At 56.7% G+C, this 24,961-nt stretch overlaps 10 protein-coding genes across 10 annotated transcripts; 4 read left to right on the top strand and 6 right to left on the bottom strand.

Moving 5' to 3' along the window:
- Positions 1-68: 68 nt before the first annotated feature.
- B0H64DRAFT_400364 (uncharacterized protein) lies at positions 69-455 on the bottom strand. The gene is made up of 2 exons (XM_062804064.1): positions 317-455; positions 69-190 (listed from the first exon to the last, which is right to left on the bottom strand). The coding sequence occupies exons 1-2, from the start codon at positions 445-447 to the stop codon at positions 148-150; spliced, it is 174 nt and encodes a 57-aa protein (XP_062657824.1). The 5' UTR covers positions 448-455; the 3' UTR covers positions 69-147.
- A 1,326-nt stretch (positions 456-1,781) lies between these two features.
- B0H64DRAFT_375109 (uncharacterized protein) lies at positions 1,782-2,573 on the top strand (the record flags this gene model as incomplete). Its single annotated transcript, XM_062802394.1, has 1 exon — positions 1,782-2,573. One exon carries the CDS (start codon positions 1,782-1,784, stop codon positions 2,571-2,573), a length of 792 nt encoding a protein of 263 aa, XP_062657825.1.
- Positions 2,574-2,830: 257 nt separating this feature from the next.
- On the bottom strand, positions 2,831-4,995 carry B0H64DRAFT_400365 (uncharacterized protein). The gene is made up of 6 exons (XM_062804065.1): positions 4,574-4,995; positions 4,370-4,515; positions 4,235-4,291; positions 3,762-4,157; positions 3,424-3,690; positions 2,831-3,345 (listed from the first exon to the last, which is right to left on the bottom strand). The coding sequence occupies exons 1-6, from the start codon at positions 4,738-4,740 to the stop codon at positions 3,032-3,034; spliced, it is 1,347 nt and encodes a 448-aa protein (XP_062657826.1). The 5' UTR covers positions 4,741-4,995; the 3' UTR covers positions 2,831-3,031.
- Positions 4,996-5,522: 527 nt separating this feature from the next.
- B0H64DRAFT_343589 (uncharacterized protein) lies at positions 5,523-7,623 on the top strand. The gene has a single exon (XM_062801283.1). It carries the CDS (start codon positions 5,600-5,602, stop codon positions 7,523-7,525), a length of 1,926 nt encoding a protein of 641 aa, XP_062657827.1. The 5' UTR covers positions 5,523-5,599; the 3' UTR covers positions 7,526-7,623.
- Positions 7,611-8,979, bottom strand: B0H64DRAFT_361696 (glycoside hydrolase family 11 protein). Its single transcript, XM_062801744.1, has 2 exons — positions 8,436-8,979; positions 7,611-8,320 (listed from the first exon to the last, which is right to left on the bottom strand). Exons 1-2 carry the CDS (start codon positions 8,693-8,695, stop codon positions 7,891-7,893), a joined length of 690 nt encoding a protein of 229 aa, XP_062657828.1. The 5' UTR covers positions 8,696-8,979; the 3' UTR covers positions 7,611-7,890.
- Positions 8,980-10,412: 1,433 nt separating this feature from the next.
- B0H64DRAFT_400374 (mitochondrial matrix Mmp37-domain-containing protein) lies at positions 10,413-12,590 on the bottom strand. Its single transcript, XM_062804066.1, has 2 exons — positions 12,355-12,590; positions 10,413-12,277 (listed from the first exon to the last, which is right to left on the bottom strand). Exons 1-2 carry the CDS (start codon positions 12,385-12,387, stop codon positions 10,658-10,660), a joined length of 1,653 nt encoding a protein of 550 aa, XP_062657829.1. The 5' UTR covers positions 12,388-12,590; the 3' UTR covers positions 10,413-10,657.
- A 545-nt stretch (positions 12,591-13,135) lies between these two features.
- B0H64DRAFT_343598 (spindle assembly checkpoint component Mad1) lies at positions 13,136-15,720 on the top strand. The gene is made up of 2 exons (XM_062801284.1): positions 13,136-13,359; positions 13,414-15,720. Exons 1-2 carry the CDS (start codon positions 13,180-13,182, stop codon positions 15,667-15,669), a joined length of 2,436 nt encoding a protein of 811 aa, XP_062657830.1. The 5' UTR covers positions 13,136-13,179; the 3' UTR covers positions 15,670-15,720.
- Positions 15,721-19,450, bottom strand: B0H64DRAFT_343603 (muniscin C-terminal mu domain-containing protein). The gene is made up of 6 exons (XM_062801285.1): positions 19,035-19,450; positions 18,864-18,956; positions 18,721-18,806; positions 18,035-18,660; positions 16,955-17,977; positions 15,721-16,906 (listed from the first exon to the last, which is right to left on the bottom strand). Exons 1-6 carry the CDS (start codon positions 19,080-19,082, stop codon positions 16,158-16,160), a joined length of 2,625 nt encoding a protein of 874 aa, XP_062657831.1. The 5' UTR covers positions 19,083-19,450; the 3' UTR covers positions 15,721-16,157.
- A 1-nt stretch (position 19,451) lies between these two features.
- On the top strand, positions 19,452-21,534 carry B0H64DRAFT_463027 (kinase-like domain-containing protein). The gene is made up of 4 exons (XM_062807576.1): positions 19,452-19,882; positions 19,942-20,023; positions 20,101-21,135; positions 21,200-21,534. Exons 1-4 carry the CDS (start codon positions 19,815-19,817, stop codon positions 21,239-21,241), a joined length of 1,227 nt encoding a protein of 408 aa, XP_062657832.1. The 5' UTR covers positions 19,452-19,814; the 3' UTR covers positions 21,242-21,534.
- B0H64DRAFT_184227 (uncharacterized protein) lies at positions 21,485-24,663 on the bottom strand. Its single transcript, XM_062798972.1, has 21 exons — positions 24,481-24,663; positions 24,385-24,402; positions 24,087-24,253; positions 24,004-24,027; positions 23,462-23,937; positions 23,354-23,396; positions 23,162-23,292; positions 23,085-23,103; positions 22,961-23,001; positions 22,839-22,897; positions 22,714-22,777; positions 22,646-22,659; positions 22,508-22,580; positions 22,435-22,447; positions 22,312-22,355; positions 22,238-22,253; positions 22,108-22,178; positions 21,995-22,046; positions 21,875-21,939; positions 21,701-21,813; positions 21,485-21,643 (listed from the first exon to the last, which is right to left on the bottom strand). The coding sequence occupies exons 1-21, from the start codon at positions 24,546-24,548 to the stop codon at positions 21,583-21,585; spliced, it is 1,632 nt and encodes a 543-aa protein (XP_062657833.1). The 5' UTR covers positions 24,549-24,663; the 3' UTR covers positions 21,485-21,582.
- Positions 24,664-24,961: the final 298 nt, after the last annotated feature.

Here is a 24,961-nt window from a genome sequence, read left to right on the forward strand (position 1 = left end):
GAGAAACTACACCTCCCCCACTCCAAGGACAGGTCATCAACGCCGGGCCCCGTCCCTTTCAAGCAGCGGCTGAACCTCTAAGTCAACATCAACCCCACGCCCGGATCGGACCCCAACTTCCACCCCCCCATATACCCGTCGTCCCTTCTACTTCGAAACGTGATACATGGCGTATAGTACACCAGGGATCCTGAACAAGCAGGCGACGATCCGCGTTAGCCCACTAACTAGGGGAAGAGAGCGCCACGAGGGCAGAGCAAGAGAAGGAAGGGGGCAGCCCGTTCTTCTGAGGGGTGTGCAGGTGCGTTGTACGTACCAGCCGAGAAGGGTCAGCAGGATGCTCAAGCCGAAGTGCTTGTTGTTGGCACCCCGCCGGAGGTACACGGCCAGCGGGGGCACGAAGAAGGAGGTGACGTAGAGGACGGCCTTGCGCGACTTGTGGCCCATGGTCGGTGGGTTGGCGTCTGCGCTGGCGGTTGCTTGCTTGACGAGATGGGCTGTGACTTCGTCGTTGGGGATGGCCGGTGTCACTGTGAGGGGTGGGGCGGTGGTGGTGTTGGCTGTGTTGTTGGTGTTGTTGTTGTTGTTGTTGAGTGCCGCGGCCCACGGGTTGTTGGTGGTGGTGTTGGGGGTGGCGTCTGCGGGCTCGCTTGGGATGCTGGTGGTGGTGGCGGTGGTTGACCTGGTGAGAGAAGGGACAGGACTTTCCGTCGAGGCTTCGGTGGGCACTTCCGGGCCTGTTGTGGTCGAGGGACTCATGGGATGTTGTTGGAATCTGGAAGGTTTAGGTTGAGACCAAATTATGTTCCTTTGATAATTACTTGATGGCCAGGTTGGCTGAAATAACATGGAAGTTTGAAGTTGATGGTCAACCGAACGAAGCAGAAACAGTTAATAATACTGCCCATGATGAAGGTACCTTCCTTCCTAGGCTGTCCAAATCTCGCATCATGGCAGGTGCAGTTCACTCCAGGTTGTTTTCCGGTAAGTGGTTAGTGTGTACCACCCATACCCCCTTCTGGTTACAGATTCCAATGGCTGTTTGTTCAGCCAGGTGTTCTTTGATCAACCAGTAGGAGATCATTCACTTGTGAACTAGGAGCAAAGCCCTCTGAAAGGGATGATTGTGACTAGAAGTGGGTGTTAGTGGTAACTTAGATACACCACAGACCCATCGATCTCCTTTACATGATATTGTTACGATTTAGGTATCAGCTCCTTGCATTCGAGCAAATGTGGCCGAGAGCCGTGATTCACACATCCATGGAAGTCTACATGATTACCTAGGTGTTGCACAACTTTGTTGGCCAAGCCAGCTCCAAGAGCTACTGCGTAGTGGCAGACACGTTCACTGGCTATCTTCTGCTCTGGATACCTATTCTGAATAATGCCGTGATACTTTGCGCCCCGACAACCTCCCAATGAACCATACTAGATATGGACACTCGCCATTTCACACTGGACTACTTCATACATCGAGCAGACTTGCTTCCACGTTATCGGTCTCCCCAGGTCACAAGCCACATCTTAACTGCTATTAATAACACATTTCAAGGGTCATAGTTAACCGGCAGTAGTCTCCACCGCAAGTCAGTGACACCTTCAACACAGCTGGCAATGGAGTGTACAAACCACAGTATACAGGCAACAGTGTGTATAAGTATCCTCCGCAGCGTAACCCATACCACCCACCATGGCAGAGCTCTTACAGCAAGGTAGTTCCAGCCACCCAGAACCTTGATTTTCAGCATATTTCCACACATAGACATTACCACACAAAGATGAGCGACCCCCTGAGGCCCTGGGAACGCCGTAATGGCGCCCGCGTCAGTCTTACCAGCGACTCCCTCCAACGTGCGGTCGGCACGGGCCTAACCTCTTACACCTCGAGTTCAACCTCATATCCCTCCCTCTACAGCACCAGCTCCACCCTGGGGAGCAGCAACAGCACCACGACCTCCACCCTCGGCTCGCCCTTCACCACGACCGGCAGCTACGGCGGCACCACCCGCTTCGGCTCCTCCTCCCTATACCCCCACAGCACCTCCTCCACCTCCCCCTCCACCTTCTCCTACCACCCCCCCCGCGCCCCTCCTCCTCCAGCTGGTACCCAACCGCCTCCACAACAACAACCTCCACCGACCGCACCACCACCACCGGCTCAAGCACAACCTACCGCCCCAGCTACCTCACCTCTACCTCCACCACCACCACAGGAGCCTCAGACACAACCTACCGACCTCGCTACCCCCCCTATCAGCACCACCACCACCGGCACGGGCACAGACACAAGCTACCGCCCCACCTACCTCACCTCCCTCACCGCAAGCCCCACGAGCTACTACTCCCCGCGGCGCGGCCGGTCGCCGCCTCGGCCGCGGCCGTCGACGCCGGTTGCGCGGGTGACGGATACGTCGAGCTTGTGGGGGGGCTCGACGCTGGGGGGTGGGACTGGATCTGGCTCTGGGGCAGGGACAGGGACGAGGACGTTTTGGGATTCGGTGCCGGATCGGCGGAGGTCGAGGTCGAGGAGTCGGTCGGGTTCGAGGGGGTGGGAGGATGCGGGGTTTTGAGATTGGGTTTTGGTATTTGAGAGAGAAGGGGGGGAGGGGGTGGGTGGTTTATTTACTTAGGTGTCGGGGAGGGGGTGGAATTGGGGTGAAGTCTAGTCCCAGGCGAGGTGTTGGGTGGTATGGGTATCGAGGGGGTTAGGATTGGGGAGTTGCGGTGCTTTCATGGATGAGAAAGGACGGGCTTAGGTTCTATTATTGGGATGTGGCTGGTTTGCTATGCCAGGATTTAGCCGTGCGTTTGCTAGCTATTGGTTTTCTCTTGAATGTGTCCTTGAGTGGTGTCTTGTGTCAGGGTCCAAGTACGCGTCTAGCCATCCGAGTTGGAAGCTGCGTACCTACCTATAGGTACCTAGCCACTTTGTATTCGTGAGTGCTACATGAAGCAATAATGGCAGAGCTTTCTTTCCGTGCTGGTGTCCCGGGTCCAATTCTCTGTGCTGCCTATAAAGTCCATGTGACTACGACCCCGTGCTTCCAACCCCCCTAACCGACGACCCCGAGGCCTGCCCCTGGACGCTGGACGCACCCCGCGCCACAACAATCTGCTCTTTGCTCGCCACAATGATTCCCTCGCCATTCTTTGGATTTTTGCGAGTGATCGAGAACTCTTTGAGGGCGTATTTGGACTCGCCCTGAAGAGCCATCTCCGCCAGGGCCTTCCCAAGCAGAGGCACAAATTTCATAGCCCAACCCGCCGTGAAGACGACAACACTCTTCTCGGGCCCACCGTGGAGGTACTCCTTGGGGACGTAGTCGAGGACGAACATGTTGTCTAGTTGATTGTGCATGTGTAAGCACTCGATCTGTGGTACCTAACACCAGGTCGTGGATAGTAAAGAATAGTACTCACCGAAGACGTTAGTCTGGAGGCAACTGAGTGTAAAAGCTGGGACGGTGGAATCTACGCCCACGACGTGCTCCTTAATGAAATCCTGGGCGTCTCGAATGTCCTCTGCATTGACTTCGCTGGTGAGTCTGTCGCTGGGGTCATTGATACGGCGAGTAGCTGCGTCCACCGCAATACGGGTAACATTCGGGGGGCCCCAAGGCAAGGTAGGGAAGCCATAGAAGAGCTGCGATCTTTGATTCTTGTCGGGAGCAAACTGAAACCACATGCCTGTGACATGTCATCCATGAGCAAGTGCCACGGGACTAACGGATGGAGGAATGAAGAAAAAAGGTGCTCACTGGGAAAGATTGTTCCTTTGGGCCCGGCATTGGTACTGAAGTAGCTCGCAACCATCTCCCAGATGTCGAGATCGAGTTGGATGCCAAAGCTCGGCTTCAGAACGTGGTTGACGTAGGCGCCGGACGCAATCACAATCTTCCTCGCCCTGAATGTCACTTTCTCCTCCTCGTGGCGGACTGTATGTACTTCCCAGATGCTACTGGCCTGCTCTGAAGGGCGAATTTTCTCGACCTTGGTATGCTGCTTAGTTTCAGCGCCGTAGTCCTTGGCTAGGCTCATAAGGGTGCGCAAGAGGAGCTGGACGTTGATCACGCCATTGTCAGGGGCGTAAAGACCGATCCAGTCCGGGGGCAATTTCTTGAAGGGGTAACGCTCTTCGATATCTTTGGCGTTTACTAGAAAACCACACGCCGTCAGCCCCCTCCGTATGTGAGCCTTGCATGCTGAATCAAGCGTCTTGTTTGTTTCTTACATTCCTTGTATGCCATGCCGAGCCTCTTAAGGTTGGGTACCGGGCCCGTCAGGGTCCCTAGAAACTCAAGCGCAGGTCAGTTGCGTGGCTCGCTTGCTGTCGAACCCCTTTGAGTGAGGCAGTAGGAAGACCGACCTTCCGGGGTGTCGCCACCGAAGTTTTTATCTCCGAAGTTGAGCAATCCGCTCATCCAACGGAGAGAGGTGCCCGAATCTTTTTCAAGGTCGTCCCAAAGGCCCAACGCCTCTTTGGCAAGGTCAGCCATGAAGTCTTCTGTGTACCTACAAGAAGGACTGTGGTGAGTTGGAAGACCCAGAGTTGGTGGCAAGGAGAACATACATGGTTCGGAACATTCTAGCCAAGTCATTAGAGCTTCCGGCCTGGTTGAAAAAGCTGTTTTGCTCGAGCACAATGACACTGGCGTTGGTCTTGGCCACCTCGTAGGCGGCTGAAAGGCCGATCGGGCCTCCCCCGACGACGACCACATCGTAAACTTTGGAAGTCATGATGAACTCTAGGATTGTTGCCGTCGGCTATGGGGAAAGAATTTCTCAACGACTACCTCAAGAGTCAAGCGTGAGAACCCGCGGGGTGTCTAGGGAAAGAAAGAGATGGCATTCAAAACCTTGCACCAATATCCCCAGCACGCCAACCTTGGTTCGTCCGATTTAGTTTCCCGCATGAAGAACAACAATCTGGGAGTGCATGGGATAGTCGGACCACACACAGGCCACCTTCCTACTCCAAACGGCTGCATTACGCGTACCACCCAATAGTGATGCAAACCGAGACCATGTTGTGGGGAAACCAGTGCAACGCCGACTGAGCGGCCAGCTGAAAATATGCGTGTCTCAGGGTCTCCTCCATCCCCCTCGAAGGGGTCGGTGATCGAACCAATGTCGGGAGGGTTTGGGTATCAAAATTAATTGCTCCAAGTCACGGCCGTCAGGCAGAGCTGCGGATGGGGACTGTTTAGGAATGACCTGTTCAGGTCGCGTACGTTGTTTGTTTTTTCTTCGCGTAGAAAGTTAGAATTGGCGGCTCACGCGGGACTCGATAATAATACCTAGGTACCTACCTAAGGTATCTATCAAGAATATCCGCGGCTCTCGCGGCTCGTCGTAATTACCTAATCTGAGACTCCAAGTTCCTGTCCCTGAGAGAAAAAGGAAACTGATAATTATGGAGATACGCGCAAGAGGTGAGGAGGCAGCGTGTGTCACCATAAATATATATATAATACAGCCGGGATTCTGTGAGTTAGGTGGGAGTTCAACGCCGTTGAACCCTCCTCAGCTGAGAACCACTCCCACCCCCTTTTTAACCAACTCAGCTGAGAACCGTCTTTCTTTTTACTCGCACATCATGGCCTCAGAGACGGCCGAAAACATCAAAGCCCTCTGGGCCCAGCGGCTAGTCCGTGAGAAGCTCGCCGCAGAAATCAACGCCATACAGGCGCAGCCGTACCTCGCAGAGGCAACCAGCACATTAGTGTCTTCGCACACCAGATCTGGAGTCGCAGGACCCTGGACCCCTGACAACCTGCCGTCCGACCCTGCTTTTGGCGGTGGATTCCTAGGAGAGCCGGGCACGCCGTACTTGGGAGCGCCGGGGAAAGGGCGTGGAGGGTCGGGCGAGCCGGATGAGCCCAGTGAGCCGCCACAGCGCAAGGTGTGCATCGTGGGTGCCGGTGTCGCCGGCCTCTACATTGCCATGATCCTGGACAGCTTGAAGATTCCCAACCTCACGTACGACATCCTCGAGGCTAACTCCCGAGTCGGAGGCCGCGTCTACACCCATCGCTTTAGCGAAGACGCCCATGATTACTACGACATCGGCGCCATGCGGTATCCCAATATCCCTACCATGAAGCGCACCTTTGACCTGTTTGAGCGGACAAAAGTGCCCCTGATCCCATACTGCCTGAGTGATAAGAGCAACCCCAGCATGTTCAATGATCACCTCTTCTCCGACGTCACAGATCCCTACCACGTCAGCGTGAGCAGCGGGGGTAAGGTTCCTGACGCTGTCGTCAAGGATTACAAAGGCCCACTCAACGCTGCGTTTGGTCCTTACAAGAAAGCGTTGGCCGAAGACTTTCGCGAAGGGCACAAGAAACTCATGGAGGTGGACGATTTCAGCACTCGCGAGTTCTTGAAAAGGGGGGGCCCCGAAGGCAAGCTGACCAAGTACGATTTCTTTTCCATTCAGTGGATGGAGACGCAGAACACGTCGACGAATCTCTTTGACCAGGCCTTCTCCGAGAGCGTAATGGATTCATTTGACTTCGACTACCCCCAGGGTGACGTTGAAGTCCAGTGGTCGTGCATCAACGGGGGCACCGGCCTCCTGATCGATGCCATGCAGAAGAACATCAAGGGCACGGTGGAGACCAGCAAACGGGTCGAGGCCATCTCCATCAACCGCCACTCCGCCGATATCGACAACATGTCGGTCAAGTGCGCCGGCGAGACAGACCCCCGCAGCGGTTACAGCACCGTCTTCAACACCACAAGTCTCACCTGTCTCGACCGCATGGACCTGCGCAGCCTCGAGCTTCACCCCGTTCAGAAGGACGCCATCCGCAGCCTGCACTACGACAGCTCGGTCAAGGTGGCCATCAAATTCTCCTACCCCTGGTGGATCGTCGACTGCGGCATCACCAAAGGCGGCGTCGCCTCGACCGACCGCCCCCTCCGCACCTGCGTCTACCCCTCTTACAACCTCGACGACGACCCCACCAAACCCTCGGTCCTTCTCGCCTCCTACACCTGGTCCCAGGACGCCACCCGCATGGCCTCCCTCACCAACCACGCCTCGCCCAAGCCCAATGAAGACGAGTTGGTCGACCTGATCCTCCACGACCTCGCCCGGCTGCACTCTGGAGGGACGGAGCCGCCCAAGATTACCTACGACAAGCTCAAGAAGCTTTACGTCACACACCACGCATTCTCGTGGTCAGCCGACCCCTACACCGGGGGCGCCTTCGCCCTCTTCGCGCCGGGCCAGTACAGCAAGTTCTATCCGTACCTCACCCGCCCCGCGGCCGACAGCAAGTTCCACATCGTGGGCGAGGCGTCAAGCGCGCACCACGCTTGGATCGTGGGTGCGCTGGATAGCGCGCACGCGGCCGTGTATCGGTTTCTGAGGAATTTTGGCTTGTGGGATACGATCGAGAAGTTGGTGGATATATGGGGGGTACCGGAGGAGGTGGAGGATGGGGAGGACGGGACGACGCATTTGCAGCTTATGCTTGGGAGGCTGAGGGAGGGACAACACCAGAAGGTGTAGGGGCTTCAACACCCTCCTCACCACCGCCCCAACTCAACCTGACAGGGGGCGAGGCCACAACCGCAGCAGAGGACCCAAACACTGTGGTTTGATTAGCTAGCCATGTAGATTCAAGTGGACCAAGGGAGAAAGAACAAAGTGTTGCCCATTTTCAAGCTCACAGCTATGTTGCCGACACGTTGAGGCGACAACCCCCTGAGGTATGATGATCTTACATCCCACTAGAAAAACCCGAGACCGTTTCACGATTCCCACAAACATCACTCAACTACCGTGAACAAAAGAGTACCTATATATAATATGTACGAAGTGCCCTATCAACCCCTACCTACCCTACAGCCTCCTATACCTACCCACCCAGGTCATTACCAAACCGTAACCTCCGCCTCCCCCGAACTCTGATACCCCTCCGTCGCCACAATCTGATAGCGATGCTGCGCGCCCACCTTCAGCCCCGCCGCCTTCCACGCCTCAAAATGCACCCCCACATCCACGCTCCCAGCAACCCGCTGGCCCTGCCGCACCGCAAAGACGCGGTTCAGCGTCTCCCGCGGGGTGGGGAGGCCGTCGGTCGGCAGCGGGTACTGCAGCTGCCGCGTCAGCTTGTACTCGCTGCCGTCGGCCTCGTAGCTGCCGAAGCTGGGCCCCGCCACGGTCGGGTCGTATGTGCCGAGCGTCTCGATGATGTAGTACTCGACGAGTGGGTTCTTCATCCACCCGTAGATGGCCAGGTACCCGTTGCCGGTTGTGGAGAAGTCGGATTCGTAGTTGATGGTGCGGGGCGTGCCCGGGCTCCTGAATGGTTGAGTGTGGTTGTGTGAGTTGGTTGTTGTTTTGGCATTATTGTTGTAAGATGGGGGGGGGGGGGGGGGGGGGGGGGAGTGTTCAAATGGAAGTGGATAATACATACCAGCCCTTGCCACCGACAAAGTTGCTGCAGTTTTGCCAGCTGACAGCGTAGCTGCCGTCATCCTTGTTCTCGTAGTTGACGGTTCCGCCGCCGTCGGTCCAGAAGCTGTAGAAGAAACCGCCGTGTTCGCCTTCGGAGCTCGGGGTGCCGGCACGGGATGTGAGCAACTCACTCACACTCCCACCACGGCCGTCGGTTGAAGTGAAGGGGAGGGCGAGGGCGCCGGCGGCAGCCAGGAGGAGAGACTTGGAGGAGACCATGTTTGGCGGTGTTTATGAGGGTTACTCGAAGCTGGGTGCCGGATACGAGTCGCAGTTGAGTTGAGGGAGGGCAGCATGGTGGTGATATTCTATATTCTATTCGCTCACCTCGCCGTCTTGACCGGTCTTGTATTCCGGGTATGCCGCACCGAGCCGGCGTCACCCAGTACTTAGCCTGAATCCCTTGCCCAGCGCGTGCTCGAGGAGAACCAGTGAAATAGCCCCCACACGGAACACGGCTGGCTCCGAAATTCCCGCTTCGAGAATCCGGGGCCCCGCGTTGGGGGACGCACAACGAACGGGAGCTTGAGCCAAGAACTCCGGGGATGCCCAGAGGGTTTCATTGCCTCTGATTCTCCTCCCAGAAGGGACTAGCCCCTTGCCACAACGACTTGAGACTTGAGAACTGAGGGCGGTAACTTTTACTACGGAGTATGTTTGGCCGAGTTGTAAAATCACGGAACCTGGAAAGGAGGTATGGCCGTATACAATGAGGTCGATCAACGATTAATATGGTGTCAAAATCAGTGCTGTCAGAGCCCCGACCACCCTGCTGATCAGCCCGATCCTGACCCGCCGCCCTGGTATTCGGAAAGAAACGATACGACTCTCGGGCCCTGTACTTGCAAGCCCCAAAGTTGGAAGCGTATCCTGCGTATTCCATACCTCCGAATACCTCCAAGCAGTGCAACGTTGACTCACTTGACTGCCGAGCCGCCGCATTTTAGCCTGTAATGCTGCTGTCACCCCCCCAGCAGGACTTTAATGTTGGTAGGGAACCACCTGAAACATACCTCCCTCCTAAGGGAGGGTAGGTAAGGAGGTAGTTAACGATGCCAGGACAAAAATGGACGCGGAGAAAATGCTGTTGCATCCCGAGTCGGCGGACGGGAATCACGGCATTGTAGGAACGTGTCACTTTTTGCTTTATTACTGCGGTGACTCGACCGTGGCCCCAAAACAAGTTGACTTTGACGTTTGTGAGGCTAGGTTTTACCCCTGATCGTGTAGTGTAGTTGTGAGTAGCAAGTTGAAACCTAAAGTATCAGTAATACCGCTAAGTTTATTTCGGGGAAAGTATGTCCACTTAGGCCCGGTTTTACTGTTGTAGGGAGTCGAAATAAGGCCGAGTCAAGGTACCAAGGTAGCAGAACAGTGGGGGTGGCATGGTAGTAACCAAGTGTAGGAGATAATGGCCCCCCTATTTTTGGCTTCACGACCACGCCCCGAGATCAGCCCCAACACCACCCAGCATCCTCTCCAACCACCTATCCACATCCTTCTTCACACTCGGCTCCAGCATACACTGATTCGCCTGCGCAACCGACTGTCGATTCAGGCTTACACAGCGTATCCCCCACCCCGAAACACCCCTCCTCATCACTCAAGCCGTCCCAGGACGGCGGGAAGTAGATGGTGGTGATGATATAGAATATCTCTGCGGCGCGGTCGTTTAGCCACTCTTCTGCGGTTGCGGACTGTAACCCCTTCCGGAACAATCTAACGGCCTTCTTGGTATTCTCTAATTACCGTAGCGGTGGTAGATTGTCTTAGATCCTTGGTTACATCAACCTCCTGCGGCTGGTTCATCTATGGGCGAGGAGATTTGTAACCTCGAAGCTGTTGGAGGCCAAATTCAAACGATGAAGGGTCCGGGGGGGAGAGAATGGCGGAAAGGAAAGGGCCGTATCATTGTCTCCTGAGGTACCTAGGCGGGGGTTTGTAAACCACGGTAGTATTTGAATTGTTGCCTCGGTCGTGACATTACTCGTTACTGCTAGTACCTTCTATTTAGTCGAACGATCGCAGTCGGGCGACAAGGCGTGAATAAACACCGATCGCTGTCTAATCCTCTCCCCGGGCGCCATGACCATGCCATGCATATAATGTACAAAAAAGGCACGCTTTCCTAGCCAGCCAGTCATGTTCGTTCAAACCCTCCCACTTCTGTTCTACATGATATCACGGCTTCTTCTCCTTCCCTTCGCCGACATTTCCGCCGTCACCTTCATCCACCGCAACCTTATTCTCTTCCGCTTGCTTTCCCTCGCGGTATTTGTCTATCTTTTCTTTCATGTACCGCCACGACCTCTGTATCCCACTGGTGAGCGGGCCCTTGAGGGACTGGGCGGTGGCCGGCCAGCTGATGGTCTGCTTGATGACGGTGCGGATGTAGTTTCGGAGCTCGACGGGATCGTCTTGGGCGATACGTCGCTCAAAACCGCCGCCCTCGCGCCTCTTGAACGCGACCGAGTCCTCCTCCTTACTCTCGTTCATCATCTTGCGGAAGTCCTCTGCTGGGATGGCTAGCTTCTTTTGGTACTGGAAATAGAGGCGCGAGCGGAAGGCTTTGGGCAAGCGCCGCACCATGTTGCCGCGCTTGACTGGGTCCATATCTTGGGCGAGCTTTAGGTTCTTCGTCTCGTCCCAGACCCAGTCCTTGGTGCCGACGCCGGGGTCGTTGAAGTCGACGTTGGGTAGCGTGTCGATGAGCGGGAGGTAGAGCCGCCGGAAATTGGCCATATTGTTGCCCACAATGTTCTTGACCTTACGTGGGTTTTCGGTGGGCAGGGCCATGCGCGGGTCGCCAAGGTAGCTGATGCCGGTAATGGTTCCGTACAGCTGTTCTTCCGTGAAGTCTGGCGGGAGCAGCAATAACGCTGTTCGCAAGGCCGATAGGAGATTCATTTGGTTGGCTAACCGGATCTTCGGATCGTCTCGGAGGATCTTGACGGGCTTATGCAACCTCCCAGCCAAGTAAAGCGTGTCCCACTGCGTCAAATCGTTCTCGAGGGTGCCCAGTTGTACGACGCCGTATTTGATGAGGATTCCGTTTACGACAACGTAAGGGTTGAAGTAGACACCCGCTCCCATCTTGTCCTGAACGTACGATACGGCACCGGACCCGAGGCTCGCAAGCGGAGAGTAGTGGTCGCGGTGCTGTTTCATGTTGAGAGAGTGCCAGTGCTGGGTATGCGAGACACCGAAGATGAAATCGATCATTTTCGGTGTGCCGTCCTGGGCCCTTTGCACGGCGAGTGGTGCTTTCGGATGTATCGCGCGGAGTTCTTCCTCGGTTGGGGTCTTCCCGCTCGCTTTCGACTGGGGAAACACGCCGGAGCCGTAGGCAAACGCATAACGAATCGGTGCACGGAATTGCCAGGGTATAGCTTTCAAGACCTCCTTGAACTCTGCATCGAATGGAATGTGCTGGTTGACCCCGAAGTTGGCGTGTGGCAGATCCTTGAACGACTCGACCTTCACGTTCGGGTCATATTCCCAATCCTGCACATCGCTGACTACCGACGACCCGGCGGTAGAGGAGGTTTTTGCCTCGCTTGCCAATGCCTCGGCCGACTTGGTGTCTTTCCCCGCCGTATCCGCCGCCGATTCGGCCGCCGCATCGTGCTGGGCGCTCTCTCGGGCTTCCTTCTCGTCCGCGCCCGCACCACCGCCGTTTCGTGCTGTCCCGTATCTGCGGGTAGGAATCGGCGAGCACCCGAATTGGCATACCGGGGAGGAGGTTGAGATATGGATGGCGAGACCTGGACGCAGTGGCCTAGAGCGTGGCACGAAGCGACCCTGTTGGAGTTGAGTTGTGGTGAGCTATGACGTCCTGGGCGCAATTGCCCGGGCACGGCTTTTTAGGGGAGGCTTACTCGCACCGCGGCGGGGATACGACCGCGAACCATCACAATCTTGCTACGTCGTCGGAAGGACAAAGTTGAAAATCTTAGAATTGGTGTATCAGAGCGCAGCGGGCAGCGACGCTGCAAGATGTCACCTCCAACTAAATGCCATCAGGGAACAAATCGGGTGCTGGGAAGAGCAGCGTTTGCCGGACTCTGCCGCTAAACGGCCCGGGAATCAATGGATGGAGAAGACGGTGGGGATCACAGACCGCATGCCGCCCGCGTCATGAGCCAGGGGACTCTTTGGCGGACCCCACAGAATTGGTTAAGTTGTCTTGGCAGTGCTTGACAAAGCCGGGCTCAGCCGGACAGCGGGCTGAATGGGACGATCGCCAAGGCCACGCACGACCCCAGTTGCAGGTTGACAGGAATGATGAACGCCAACAAAGAATGGTCAAACAAGGTCGAGGTCAGACTTCGATCGTCTTTTCTCAGCTAATAATCTAAACCCCGGAGTTGTATCCTACTCTACTCGGACACACGACTTGCACTTTTCTGTGCATGCGAGCCGACCAGCGGAAGAGCTATCTATGGCGTGTTGGTTGAGGACCCGGAAACGGTAAAACCTCAGATCAAAGGATAAAGAGAAGAAAGACATTCATTGAACTCGAAGTGGACGTTGACGAGGTTTCTGTGGTCGAGAATCCACCGTCAAGCGCCTTCCTAGTCTTCGAGAACAGGAAAACTGATCAGTTGATCCCGCAACCGACTGTTTGGGTCGACAACCATTTAGCCAATAAGAACAGCGAGTTGAAACTTGTTCTGCTAAACAGTTGCATCGCCGGCGTCGCAATGCCGCGAACGCCAAGTCAACCCAAAACGCGTCCGTCGCCATCGACGATGAGATCCTTCACACCACAAGGTGATCCTCCCGGGTCCGCGCGGCGTCCTTCTATCAGCGGGGGTTCACAGTTCCGAGCGACCATCAGTGGTGGCATTCCGAGGCCGAACACTTCGCTCCGGGAATCGAGGGTAGGGGAACGAGGAACGCGTCGTGACAACAATTGCGGTACTGACAATCCACAGATACCTAATTTTCGGAATAGCACGACAGCCCAACCGTCCTACAACATCCTCACCGGCGAATCTAACAACACCACGCCCCGCGGCACTGCCATGGCGCGCCCGAGTTCTCGACAAGGCGGCCCCCCTTCGGGGCCGTCCCCTCCGCGAGGGCGCGCGGCCACCATCGCGAGTAATGTCAGCCGCGAAAGTAGCAAGGAGAACCGCCCACCCGCCGACGCCGAGGAATACGAGACCCAGCGAAAACGCATCGAGGAACTCAAGGCCGAGGTTGGCACATTGCAATACCAAATCAGCAGTTACGAGCAAGAGAAGGAACTCTCGCGATTGCAAACGGAAAACGAGATGCGCGATACCAAGCGACGGGCCGAGGACGACTTCAAGGCGAAACAGGCCGCCGAGGCGGAGAAGGGAAAGGCGCAGCGACAAGTTGAGGCGGTCCAAAACGAACTGGAAGAGTTGAGGGCGGAAAAGGAGCAGCAAAAACGCGAGCTCGAGGGGAAGGCAAGAGATGCTCTCGAGGAGGCTAGGTTGCTTCAAGAGCAATTGGAGGAACTTAGTGCAGCCAAAGACGAGGCTGCGCGCATGGCTGAGCGAGAGGCGATCGACCTGAGGGCGAAGCTGGCCTCGTCAGAACGCACCACACACGAGTTGGAAGAAGAGAGCAGGGCAAGGGAAGAGGTTCTGGAAAAAGCCCAATCACAATTGATCGAGCGAGACGAGACAATTGGGAGATTAGAAGCCGACGTGCTTCGGCTGAAGGCGCAAACCGGCGATGCCGAGACCATCGCCGTCATCCGAAGGGAGTTATCCGACCAGGTCACACACATCCGCAACCTGGAGGCGAAGAACAGGGAGCAGGTGACGGAGCTGAAGCATCTCCGCCAGATCCACAAGGCTGTGGAGGTGGTCGAAGAAGAGAAACGCTCTCTACAGCGGAAACTAGAAACAGCCGAGTCGCTTCGGAACGAACTCGACGAAGAACGGAGGCAGAGGCAGAGGCTAGAGGATGAGAGGCGGTCCTGGGCAGGGTACCTGCTGAGCGAGGGGGGTGCAGATGGTCAGAACGAGTTCGACTCCCCTGAAGCTGTAGCCAGGGCGTTGGTATCAGAACGTTTGCACTCTGCCTCTCTCGTCGAGCAGCTGGGAGAGTTGCAACCCGAGATTGCCGACCGCGACAACATCATCAAGTCCCTGGAGGGCGAGAAGGGCAGGCTTCTCGATCAGATCGAAAAGCTGAGGACAACGGGGGGTTCCGCTGGTGGTAGCGACAAAGCTCGTGCGCGCATTGACCGACAACGCGCTCTCGCGGTCAAGGAAGTCGAATATCTCCGGGCACAACTTAAGACGTTCGACATGGAGGACATGACACTGCAACCAGAGAGTGTAGATCACCAAAAGCTAAAGCGAATCCAAGAGCTCGAGGACCTCGTCGACAAATACAAAGCCGAGGTCACCACTCTCCACGCGGACATCAGCTCCATCGAGTCCGCCTCCGCCAGCCCAGTCCAGCCCGTTCTTGGGAGCAAACGCCCACGCGAGGCTGACGAAGCCGAGAACGAGCAGCTTGGGCAGCTCGCGCGCAAGAACCGGAAACTGCAATCCGAGCTGTCCGACGTCCAAAGCGCCCACCGCCTCCTCCAAAAGGAGCACGAGGTCACCGCCTCCCAGCTCACCTCAGCCCAAGCCCAACTCCAGACCCGCATCCTCTCCCTGCGCTCGAACCCAACCTCAGACCACGAAGCCGCGCAAGCGGCCACACTGGCAGCACTCAAGCTCGAGAACGCCGAGCTGGTATCGCACATCGAGCGGCAACCGACGCTGTTCGCGACGGTGCCGGCGTCGCAGCTGGCGGCGGCGCAGCGCGCGGTGGCCGAGGCGCGGGCCGAGACGGCGTCGGCGCACAAGTCGGCGCGGCGGCTCAAGGAGGTGTGGGCGGCCAAGTCGGCCGAGTTCAAGGAGGCCGTCTTCAGCACCCTGGGCTGGACCGTCACCTTCATCCCCGGCGGCAAGATGCGCGTCGAGAGCGTCTACCACCCGTCCCAGACCGACGAGCACGAGAATAGTATTGTCTTTGATGGTGAGAAGGGGACCATGAAGGTTGGTGGGGGCCCGCGCAGTGCGTTTGCGCAGCGCATTGGTGATAATATCAAGTTTTGGGTGCGCGAGCGTGGCTGTGTTCCGTGTTTCCTGGCGGCGTTGACGCTGGAGTTTTGGGAGGAGCAGACGAGGGCTGGGGGGAGGGTGGAGGGTTCATAGATCTGGGACATCCGAGGTTAATCTAAACTAAGAGAGGGGACGTACTGCTTGCTTGGGGACAGGGGAGAAATATACCACTGTGATTTGCTTTTATTTTGTTGCTCCCATCTTGAGGTTCAACTGGTATTAAACGCCGCCGCTTCGATTCAAGTGAACGGCTCTTGCTCGAGCCACAGAAGTAGGAATATCATCATAATATGCCCAACCGCTGGCGTTTGAACCACCTCGTGTCCAAACCATGAAATCAACAAAGGAAGATATGTAGGTATGTACAACTATGTGCAGTCTCAATTCTCCAACGCTTCTCAGGGCCACTCCGGAACCCCGGCCAACAAAACAACAAATGAAATCGCTTCTCAAAACACGCCCCCCACGGTATCAGCTGAAACTCGATCTATCCACCGCTTGCCGCAAACTCAAAACAAGCTTTCAAGACACAAAACCCCATCATTACTTCAACGCTCCACCCGCCACCCCTCCTCCTCCCCTTATTTCGACTCATACTTTCCCCCCACCAGCCTCCTCACGACGGGCACCTCGGCCCACGCCCTCTCCTGCCCCGCGGCCGGGTCCGGCGACGCCGGCGGCGAGCTCGCATCGGCAAACGGATCCTCGTCCTCGACCTCGACCTCGGCGGCCTTGCCCTTGCCCTTGCCCTCGGGCAGCAACCTGGCAAGCGAGATGCCGCTGCCGGCGTCGGCGTCCGCGTCCGCGTCCACATGCGCCGGCGGCGCCCACTCCCACCTCACCTCGACCTTGCCCGGCACGGGCTCGGCGTTCTGCTCGCCGATGACGCGGCAGATGATCTTGGCCCAGTCGTCCGTCAGGGTGACGTCGCCGAGGCGCCAGTACACGATGTGCTTGTCCTTGAGGTGCGTGCCCGACGGCTTGGTCTGCACGCCGCTCGCGCGGGCGCCCTCGTACGTGGCGACGAAGACGACGTTGGACAGCGTCAGGGGCCGGGGGAAGGCGCAGGACGGGTTGAGCCGGTACTGGAGCAGGAGGCCGAGCTTGTCGGCTTGCGGCTTCCAGACCGGGTGGATCGCGATGGGGCATTGGGATACCAGGGCCGTGTCTGACTCGGCATGCACGCGGTAGGTGAAGGCGGAGGTGGTGGTGTTGAGGTGGGACAGGTCGATTGAGAACTCGTCGGGAGCGGCGGTGTTGGTTACGAAGACGCGGTTGGGACCGATGGATTCGAGGAGAGGGAACTTATTGAGGCGGATCGTTTCATGATCTGCGACTGTGAGCTGGGGATAAGGGTAAGGTGGAGCGGGGATTTTACCTGCGAAAGGGGAATCGGGGTCGGGCACGTAGGCGAGCGCAATCTCGCCGGTGACCTTCACCGAGTTGGGTTCCCCGTCCTGGAAGCTAGCAGACACGGTTTCGATGATGGAGGAATGCAAACCGGGTCCGTATGCAGGCCCATGCATCTCCGGGTGCTTCAACCGGGTGACGCCAGTGTACGATGATGTACCGCCGAACGAGGTGCCGGATCGGATAGACTGGGTGTCCGAAGCATGGCTCGTCTCGGAAGAAAATGTCATGGATGGCGGGAGCTTTGGCACCGTCGCACTTGTTGGCAATGAAGGCGAGAGCGGGAAGGGGTTCTCGGAGGAGATCTCCTGAGTCGGCAGAGACGGCATGTAAACAGTATTCCGAACATCTCTCCTGCCTCGGACTGTCCCCGCCTTCCGTGACGGCATTCCCATATTCAGGGCATTCGCAACGCTGGACAACGCCGCTTGTTTCGCGTCCTGGTCCTCCTCGGGGATGGGCTCGTTCTGGATGTTCAGCTTGAACATATGGTCGCCTTCCTCGGCTACCGCGTCCCTTTGCGCCTGGGAGATAGGGTCATTCATCTCCGGCGGTATCGTGAAACCGTCGGCGTCCTTGCCCGATTCCTCCTTGCTCTGCTGTGGTTGAGATGGAGGAGGGGTGGCATCAAAGATATCTTCAGCGGTTCCGTTGAGGAGGCTGGGTTGTGAGTGCTGTCTATCCTTGGATGTCTCTCCGCCGGAAACCCCGTTTGTGCCTTCATGGGACTTCTTCGCTGGTTCGTTCTCGGCGTTGGACTTCCGCCCTTGCTCCGGCGTTGGGCTCTCGGCCAGAGACGGTAGCCTGTGTTGCGAATCGGCCAAATTGTGGGATGAGGCTCGGGGAGATAGCGTTTGGCTATGGCTGCTCCCGATACCGCGCGAAAAGGCACCGAGGCTCTTCGGAGGGGACCCGAGTTGGCCGAAGCCGCCGTGAATGCTCTGTCGCCGGCGGCCGAGCATGGTGCCAATTCGACTCCGCAACTTTGATTCTAAATCTTCTTGTTAGTAATCCGGTACGGGCGTCGAGTGAGGGGTCTACTGCATACCGGGAGGATTGTCTCTCTGACCCGAGTGCTCGCTGACGTCGTCGGCGGTGATGCTTGGGGGCGCGGCAGTTGGGGTCACAGGCGTTGGTTGCCGTGTCGTTGACTTCCTTTCAATCTTTGGCTTCCCAGCAGTGGTTTTCTGCACAAAGTTCTGGATCTCCGCCGCCGTGTTGACCTCGAGCATGATGTTGAGCACCTCCTCCGCAGCTGCTTGAGTCCGGGTCGCTTGGTCGATCTCGTGGGTCTCGAACTGCGTCAAGACGTCCCGCAAATGGTTGATCCGCTGCTCGTCCAGGGCTTGGAGGGTCTCGTAGATGAAGGGCGCCTGTGACTCCCATGTCTGGGTCGCTGTCTCGAGTCTCGCCGCGGCCTGGTCAACCTTTTGCGCATTGGCCCTGCCTCCCTTTCGGCTCAGCTTTTCCGACTTCTCGGTGGCATCGTCAAGTTCCCTGGCCATTGTATTCAGATTCGAACTGATGGTTTGCATGTGCTGCATCTCCTTCTTGTTCTGGAAGTTCCGGAGCGAGTACTCGACGTCTTTGTCGATGCGCTGGGCGAACAGCTGGTGGGAGGCAGCAATGCCGTCGGTGGAACTGAGGATCTTGTCCCATGGTGCTTGGAAGATGCTATCAAAAGAATTGATTAGTTTGGAATCCGGTAGAATGGTTGGGAATGGCCGGACGAACCCAAGCTCCGTTGCAGCGCTCGGCACCTTGAAGACCAACAGTTTACGGAGGCCAGCAACATATTGTTCTTCGACTCTCCTGCGCTCCTACGAATGGTCTCAGCCTCACACCCCTCAAACCCGCAGCATATTCTATAATCGTACCTGAAGCCAATCCGCGATCTCTTGGTTGGCTCGTGTGATCCGCTTGACCCGGTCCGACAGCGCTTGCACGGCCTGGCTGGGTTGCAGGTTCGCCTAGAACATGCCGAAAGATCAGCGGTCAGATGATTGTGCACAACGGAGAAAGAGCAGGCGGCATTGGGGAAGTCGTACAAGCATTGCCGGGTACTCGGACCGGGAGAGGTCGTCGGCGGAGGCCATCTTGGGGGGATGAGTCGGAAACGCGACCTGACGACAGCGAAGGGGGCACCTAATCAACGCATAACACTGGAATCGCAAGCAATATCGCTAGCAATTCGTTATGATGGCAAGGCGGGCAAACGACAAAACGATCGCAAGGCCGCGGCTAGAAGCGTCCGAAGTTGAAGCGGCATGCAAGGAGGAACGGCCGAGTCGGCGGGCGCATTGATGTCAGGGTGGATGAAGATGGAGCTCGCATTTTTGTGGAGTCATCAGCCTGGTCAGCGCCGAGCTGTCCGTAATCAGCCAATCACTCATGCTCTTGAAGTTTAATGCAGCTCCACACTGCCGCTCCCAAGACCCGCTCAGAAATCCATCGTCGGCTGAAGGGTTCGAGGCTTCCGGCTCAAGCTCGTCAGAGCTCCCCTCGGCGCAGCCCCAAGAACAAGCATTGCTTCGAAACCCCTGAAGACCCTGCAGAATGTTGCCTGTCGCCAGTGGACCCTGGCATCAATATTGAATTCAACCTGGAAAGAAAATCTCACAGTTCAGTTCACCACCTCTTCGCCACATTGCTAGATTTATCAGCGGGCACGGGCATCCCAATGTTCTGAATGACAAACAAAATTCCAGGAACCATCGTCAACAATTTTTTATTTTTTTTCGCCCAACCCGGTATCCCCGGCAACGGTGCAATTTGTAACCCCTGAGTCGAGCCTGGCATTTCGATCACGTTCTTGGGTGCAAGTCGAAATGGCCGACTCTACCGACTGGCGAGCTTCGCTCACGGCTTCAGAGCGATATGATAATATTCAGAGTTTGTGAGAAGCAGGACCTCGAGTCAGAACTGTATGAGGCCTGGCCTAACGCATCTCCATAGAACCAAAGTGGTAACAGCGCTCGGTCTAAGCCAGAGCGCCTTTGAGATTGAAAATGAGGCATACAAGACTGCGGCCAACCGGGTATGTCAAGGTCTCGTTTGAAGACAGGAAAAATTTAAAAAAAAAAAAAAAAAAAACCAATTCCTGACCGTCATCAGGAAGAGTATGATGCAGCTTGCAACCCGCCAACCCCCAGTGTTGACCCCCCTGAATCCGCCTTGGCGGCATCAGCAACACCTCCCCCTGAGACCAACGACCGAGACTCATCCCCGGGAATCACCATAGGCGACTACCAAAACTGCCATTACGTCGCCAGCGGTGTAACGGCCGAAGTCTACCGTGCCCAGGCCCGCGCTCTGAAAGTGATCGTGGAAACCCACAACATCGAGCCACACAGCCCAGATCGCGAAGCCAAGATCCTCGCCTCCCTCCGCGCCTCCAACGCCCCCAACATCATCCCCCTCCTCGAAACCTTCCGCGACCCCCAAACCCAAAACTTCGTCCTGGTATTCCCCTACGCCCCCCTCACCCTCGGCCATCTCCTCACCACCCACCAACCCCCTTCCTCCCCTCTACCAACCCCCCTAATCCGCACCATCTTCACCGCCCTCTTCCGCGCCCTCCACCACCTACACACGCACGAATCCATAATCCACCGCGACATCAAACCCTCCGCCATCCTCCTCGCCACCCCATCCCCGACCACGCCCTCCCAGATCCACCTCTCCGACTTCGGCACCGCCTGGCACCCAACCCTCTCCCCCACCGCGGCCGGGGGCGAACCCCCCACGCAAAAAGTCCTCGAAGTCGGCACGGGCCCGTACCGCGCGCCCGAAACCTTATTCGGCGACCGCGGCTACGGCCCGGCAATCGACCTGTGGGCGGCCGGCGCCGCGCTGGCCGAGTGCTTCCTGCGGCGGCCGCTGTTCGACTCGCCGCCGGCGCACGAGGACGGCAGCCAGCTGGGGCTGGTGCTGAGCGTGTTCCGGACGCTGGGCACGCCGACGCCCGCGACGTGGCCCGAGGCGGTCGGGTTCCGCACGCCGCCGTTCGAGATGTATCGCGTGTTTGAGGGCCGCGTGGCGGTGGAGGGGTGGGAGGGCGTGGTGCCCGGTGGTGCGGAGGGGGGGTGGTTGGGGTTGGTGGAGGGGATGCTGCGGTTTGAGAGTGGGGAGAGGGTGACTGCTGGGGAGGTGAGTGCTCTTTTCTTGCTTCGGTGTGTGGTTGCTAGGGTGGTGTGCTGACCTTTTGAGACAGGCGCTAGGGTTTCCTTGTATGGAAGGGGAGGCTGAGACCTGAGGCTCAGGGTCAAGGTACATACGGGGATGCTTTGGGTTGGGGAATCAGTTATGCTATGGAAGCACAAATGGAACAAATCGAGGGTGATGCGCACTCGGTACGTTGCAGATCTCAATCTTCGAGGGGCTTTATTGAGGTCTATCATGATCAACGAATCGTAACCGTCAACCCGAATCCAATTTTATGACGGCATCGTGGTATCCTTCCGAACACCTGTGTGAGCACGCATATCGGCCCGGCCCATCACGTGCCATGCCATGTATTTGGAACCCTAGGCCCTCGGTCCGAAGTCTTGCGTCCATAACATTGCCCCAGTAAGAAGTCATTGTGTCCCCGTGCTCTTACTCGAGCTCAATGGTCCCGGGTGGCTTCGAGGTGACATCATACACGACGCGGCACACGCTGTTGACCATATTAGCGATACTAGGCGCAACGGCGAGATGAGTTGTGAATACATACCCGTGAACTTCGTTGACGATCCTGTTCATGACCCGCTGGAGGAAGTCCCAAGGGAAGTTGAAAGCTTCGGCCGTCATGTAGTCAATCGTTGTTACGGCGCGGAGGACGATGATCTGCAAGAATTAGTAACAAGCTACAGGAAAACGGGTGCAGAACCCGGGTTGCCTAGCATACATAACCATAAACTCGCTTATCACCCATCACGCCCACGGCGCGACTGGGGTCGACGGCGGCATAGGCTATCGAACAAGTCAGTTTGCGTTCCCAAATTATTACAGTTTTGTGGAAGCAAACCTTGGGAGATTTGGTCGTAGAGCCCCGCCTTGCGGATCTCGGAGATGAAGATCTGGAAGGGAATGTTAGAATAACCATAATCAAAACGACAGCCTCGAGAACGAGTTTCTTACATGGTCGGCCTGACGGGCAATCTCAACCTTCTCCGGAGTCACCTCACCCAAGATCCTGACGGCAATTCCAGCTGGGAAGTGGTCAGTGTTGGTACAAGATGATTGGAAGCAAAGGAGCGGTCTGTCCTACGGCCAGGGAAAGGATGCTATTGGAAGCCGGTTAGCAAAGGCAGCAACGGGGAAAACAGGGGCCCGCGGACGTACTCTCATCACAAGTTCCTCCCGGATCCCCAGAGCACGCCCAAGCGCTGCAGGTTCGTTAGTCTCTTGTCTCACAGGGGGAGGGCGGATCCCGAAGCGATGTTTGATTTTCGAGGCGCCACATACCGCGGACCTCATCCTATTTGACAGTTAGTCTCGACGAAGTCACGTCATGGGTGGAGCACTAAGGGGAACAAACCTTATACAAGGATCTCAGGGGCTCGATAAGCTTGAGACCCTGTCCGTTGGCCATCCGCGCGGGGAGGCCACCACTTGAAACTGGAGTCAGTCTTTCTTTTGCGGCCTGATTGGGACGACGGCGGGCGAGTAGACATACACATTGTGGTGGGTCTAAGAACAACCGTCAGCATCTCCGGGCGTTCGGATCCAATAAAGCAAGCTAACCTTGATGGTGGCCGAAGGGCCCTTGAACGAGAGCGACTCGATCACGTCGGGATAGAGGGTACCTCTGCCAGAGTTCAGTAAACAGTAAACATGCGGTGTGCGTTGCCTGCCACTTGGCGACTCACTGCATGAAGAACTCGATCTTCCCAGCCTTGGCTGGGTCATTAGCGGCGGCTTCTTCAATCTGCCACTCGTCAGCTGCCCTTGTCGATCAGAGCGGGAGGTTCTCCTTGGGGGTGGGGGATACCTTGACTGCCTCCTCCTCAAAAATGTCGATAAACTTGCCACCTTTTCAGCGGTTAATTTCGAAACGATCCATTCCCACTGGTTGGGAGGTGGGATTCGGGAAGGAGCATGCATGTGAAACATACCAATGAACTTCCGCTTTTTCTAGAAGGGTGTCAGTGGTGTTTCGGATGAAACGTAATTTGCGGGGGGGGGCGTATACTTCGGGGTCATCAATACCCTTCAGGCCATCAAGGAACCGCTCCGAGGCCTCGACGACGGTGAGGTTGATGCCAAGCGCTTCGGACAAGTCCTTTTTGACTTGTTCGCACTCATTCAGGCGCATAACACCATCTGATTCGATGCCGTTAGCCCGGGTCGGTGCTAAATTCAAGGCTTGCAGAGAATTACGTACTATTGACAAGCACGGCCCAAAACCTGGAACCAATCGCCTCTTTCTGCACACCGTCAGTTTCAGCTCCCCGGGGACCATGGGGACCACCATCTCGGCTCCGGAACTTACCATGAGTTTCGCGGCGACCGTTGAATCAACGCCACCGCTAATAGCGGCCAACACCTGCCCTTTTTCACCGACAGTGTGGCGAATTTGGGCAATCGCCTCTTCCAGAAACTTCTGCATGGTCCACTCTTGTTTGCAGCCGCAGATGCCGACGGCAAAGTTCTTGAGGAGTATGGTTCCATTCTGGGTGTGTGTAACCTCAGGGTGGAACTGCAGGCCGTAAATTGGCTTGCTCTGGTGGCCGATGGCGGCATACTCTGAGTTGTCCGACGTGGCAACCGTGTGGAAACCGTCGGGTAGCTTGGCCAACTTGTCGCCGTGGCTCATCCACACCCGCATGGACTCCTCGATGCCCTCAAAAAGGCGGTCAACGTGGTTATCGATGGACTGCGCCTTGAGCATGGCATGGCCATATTCGCGGTGGGTGCCAGCAATGACATTGTCCGGGTTGAGGCGGTAGGCCAGCTCCTGCATGCCATCTGTGGCCCCCAAACGTTAGCTGCGGGCTCCTGATTGGAACCGGCTACGGGGCGGCAAACACATACAGCAGATGCCGAGGATAGGCACGTCTAAAAATTCAAACGGGTCAGCCACAAGTAAAAAAGCCAGTATCAGAGGTCGCACTGACTCAGGTCAAATACCGCAGGGTCGACATGAGGGCTGCCCTCCTCGTAGACAGAGTAGGGTCCGCCCGAGAGAATGATGCCCTTAGGGACAAACTTGAGCTCCGAGAGTTTCTGGGTGCACGGCAGCATCTCCGAGAAGACATTGAGCTCACGGAGGCGGCGAGTGATCCTTCACACCGCGGTCAGTACGGTTTCATATGTCCATGAGATTGCCTCGCTTTTCATGGCCCGGGCCGTTTGAGCGAGAATGACGACGTCCGACGACGACGTCTTTGTTCTTCAGAAGCCGGCGTAACATACAGGTGGGTATACTGTGAGCTGTTTGATAAAAATCGAGTCAGTTACTGTAAATCTTTTTTACATTTTTTGACTCATTCAAGGCCCCTCATCGCTCACCCAAAGTCGAGCACCAAAATGGTGTCGAAGGCGCTGTGGGCCATGGCCTCTCCCGGTCCGGCGGCCATTGTGAATGATCGTTTCTTTTTTTCCGTTTAGTTGACTCGAAGCAACCAAGAGCGCCGTAAACTGCGGTTCTGATTTGGGCCCAAGGGAAGGTGTGAGTGGTAAAAAATTCGTGACCTATCAATTTTGGCCGCCTCATCGCGGCCGACGCTCGGAGTGGGTTTTTTATCACTTGGGTGCCTGAAAATCGAGGTTAAGGCCGCTTTTTCCCGCCTAGCTGCCTATTGCCCCGCTAAAGACTGCAGCTTCTGTTTCTGTCCGATGCTGCCCATTCTCCAAATTTCTGCCCTGTGTAAAGAACACCTGCCGCGTACATCACTTTCCCATCTCGCGATGCGGAACCACGTCCTTCGGAAGCGACACCTTGGCCGTGCCATGTCAGCAACCCGGCTGCCGTTCAGCCTCCGGCTTGGCG

This window comes from Chaetomium fimeti (assembly GCF_033439085.1).
Source record: "Chaetomium fimeti strain CBS 168.71 chromosome Unknown B0H64scaffold_5, whole genome shotgun sequence".
Lineage (NCBI taxonomy): Eukaryota > Fungi > Ascomycota > Sordariomycetes > Sordariales > Chaetomiaceae > Chaetomium > Chaetomium fimeti.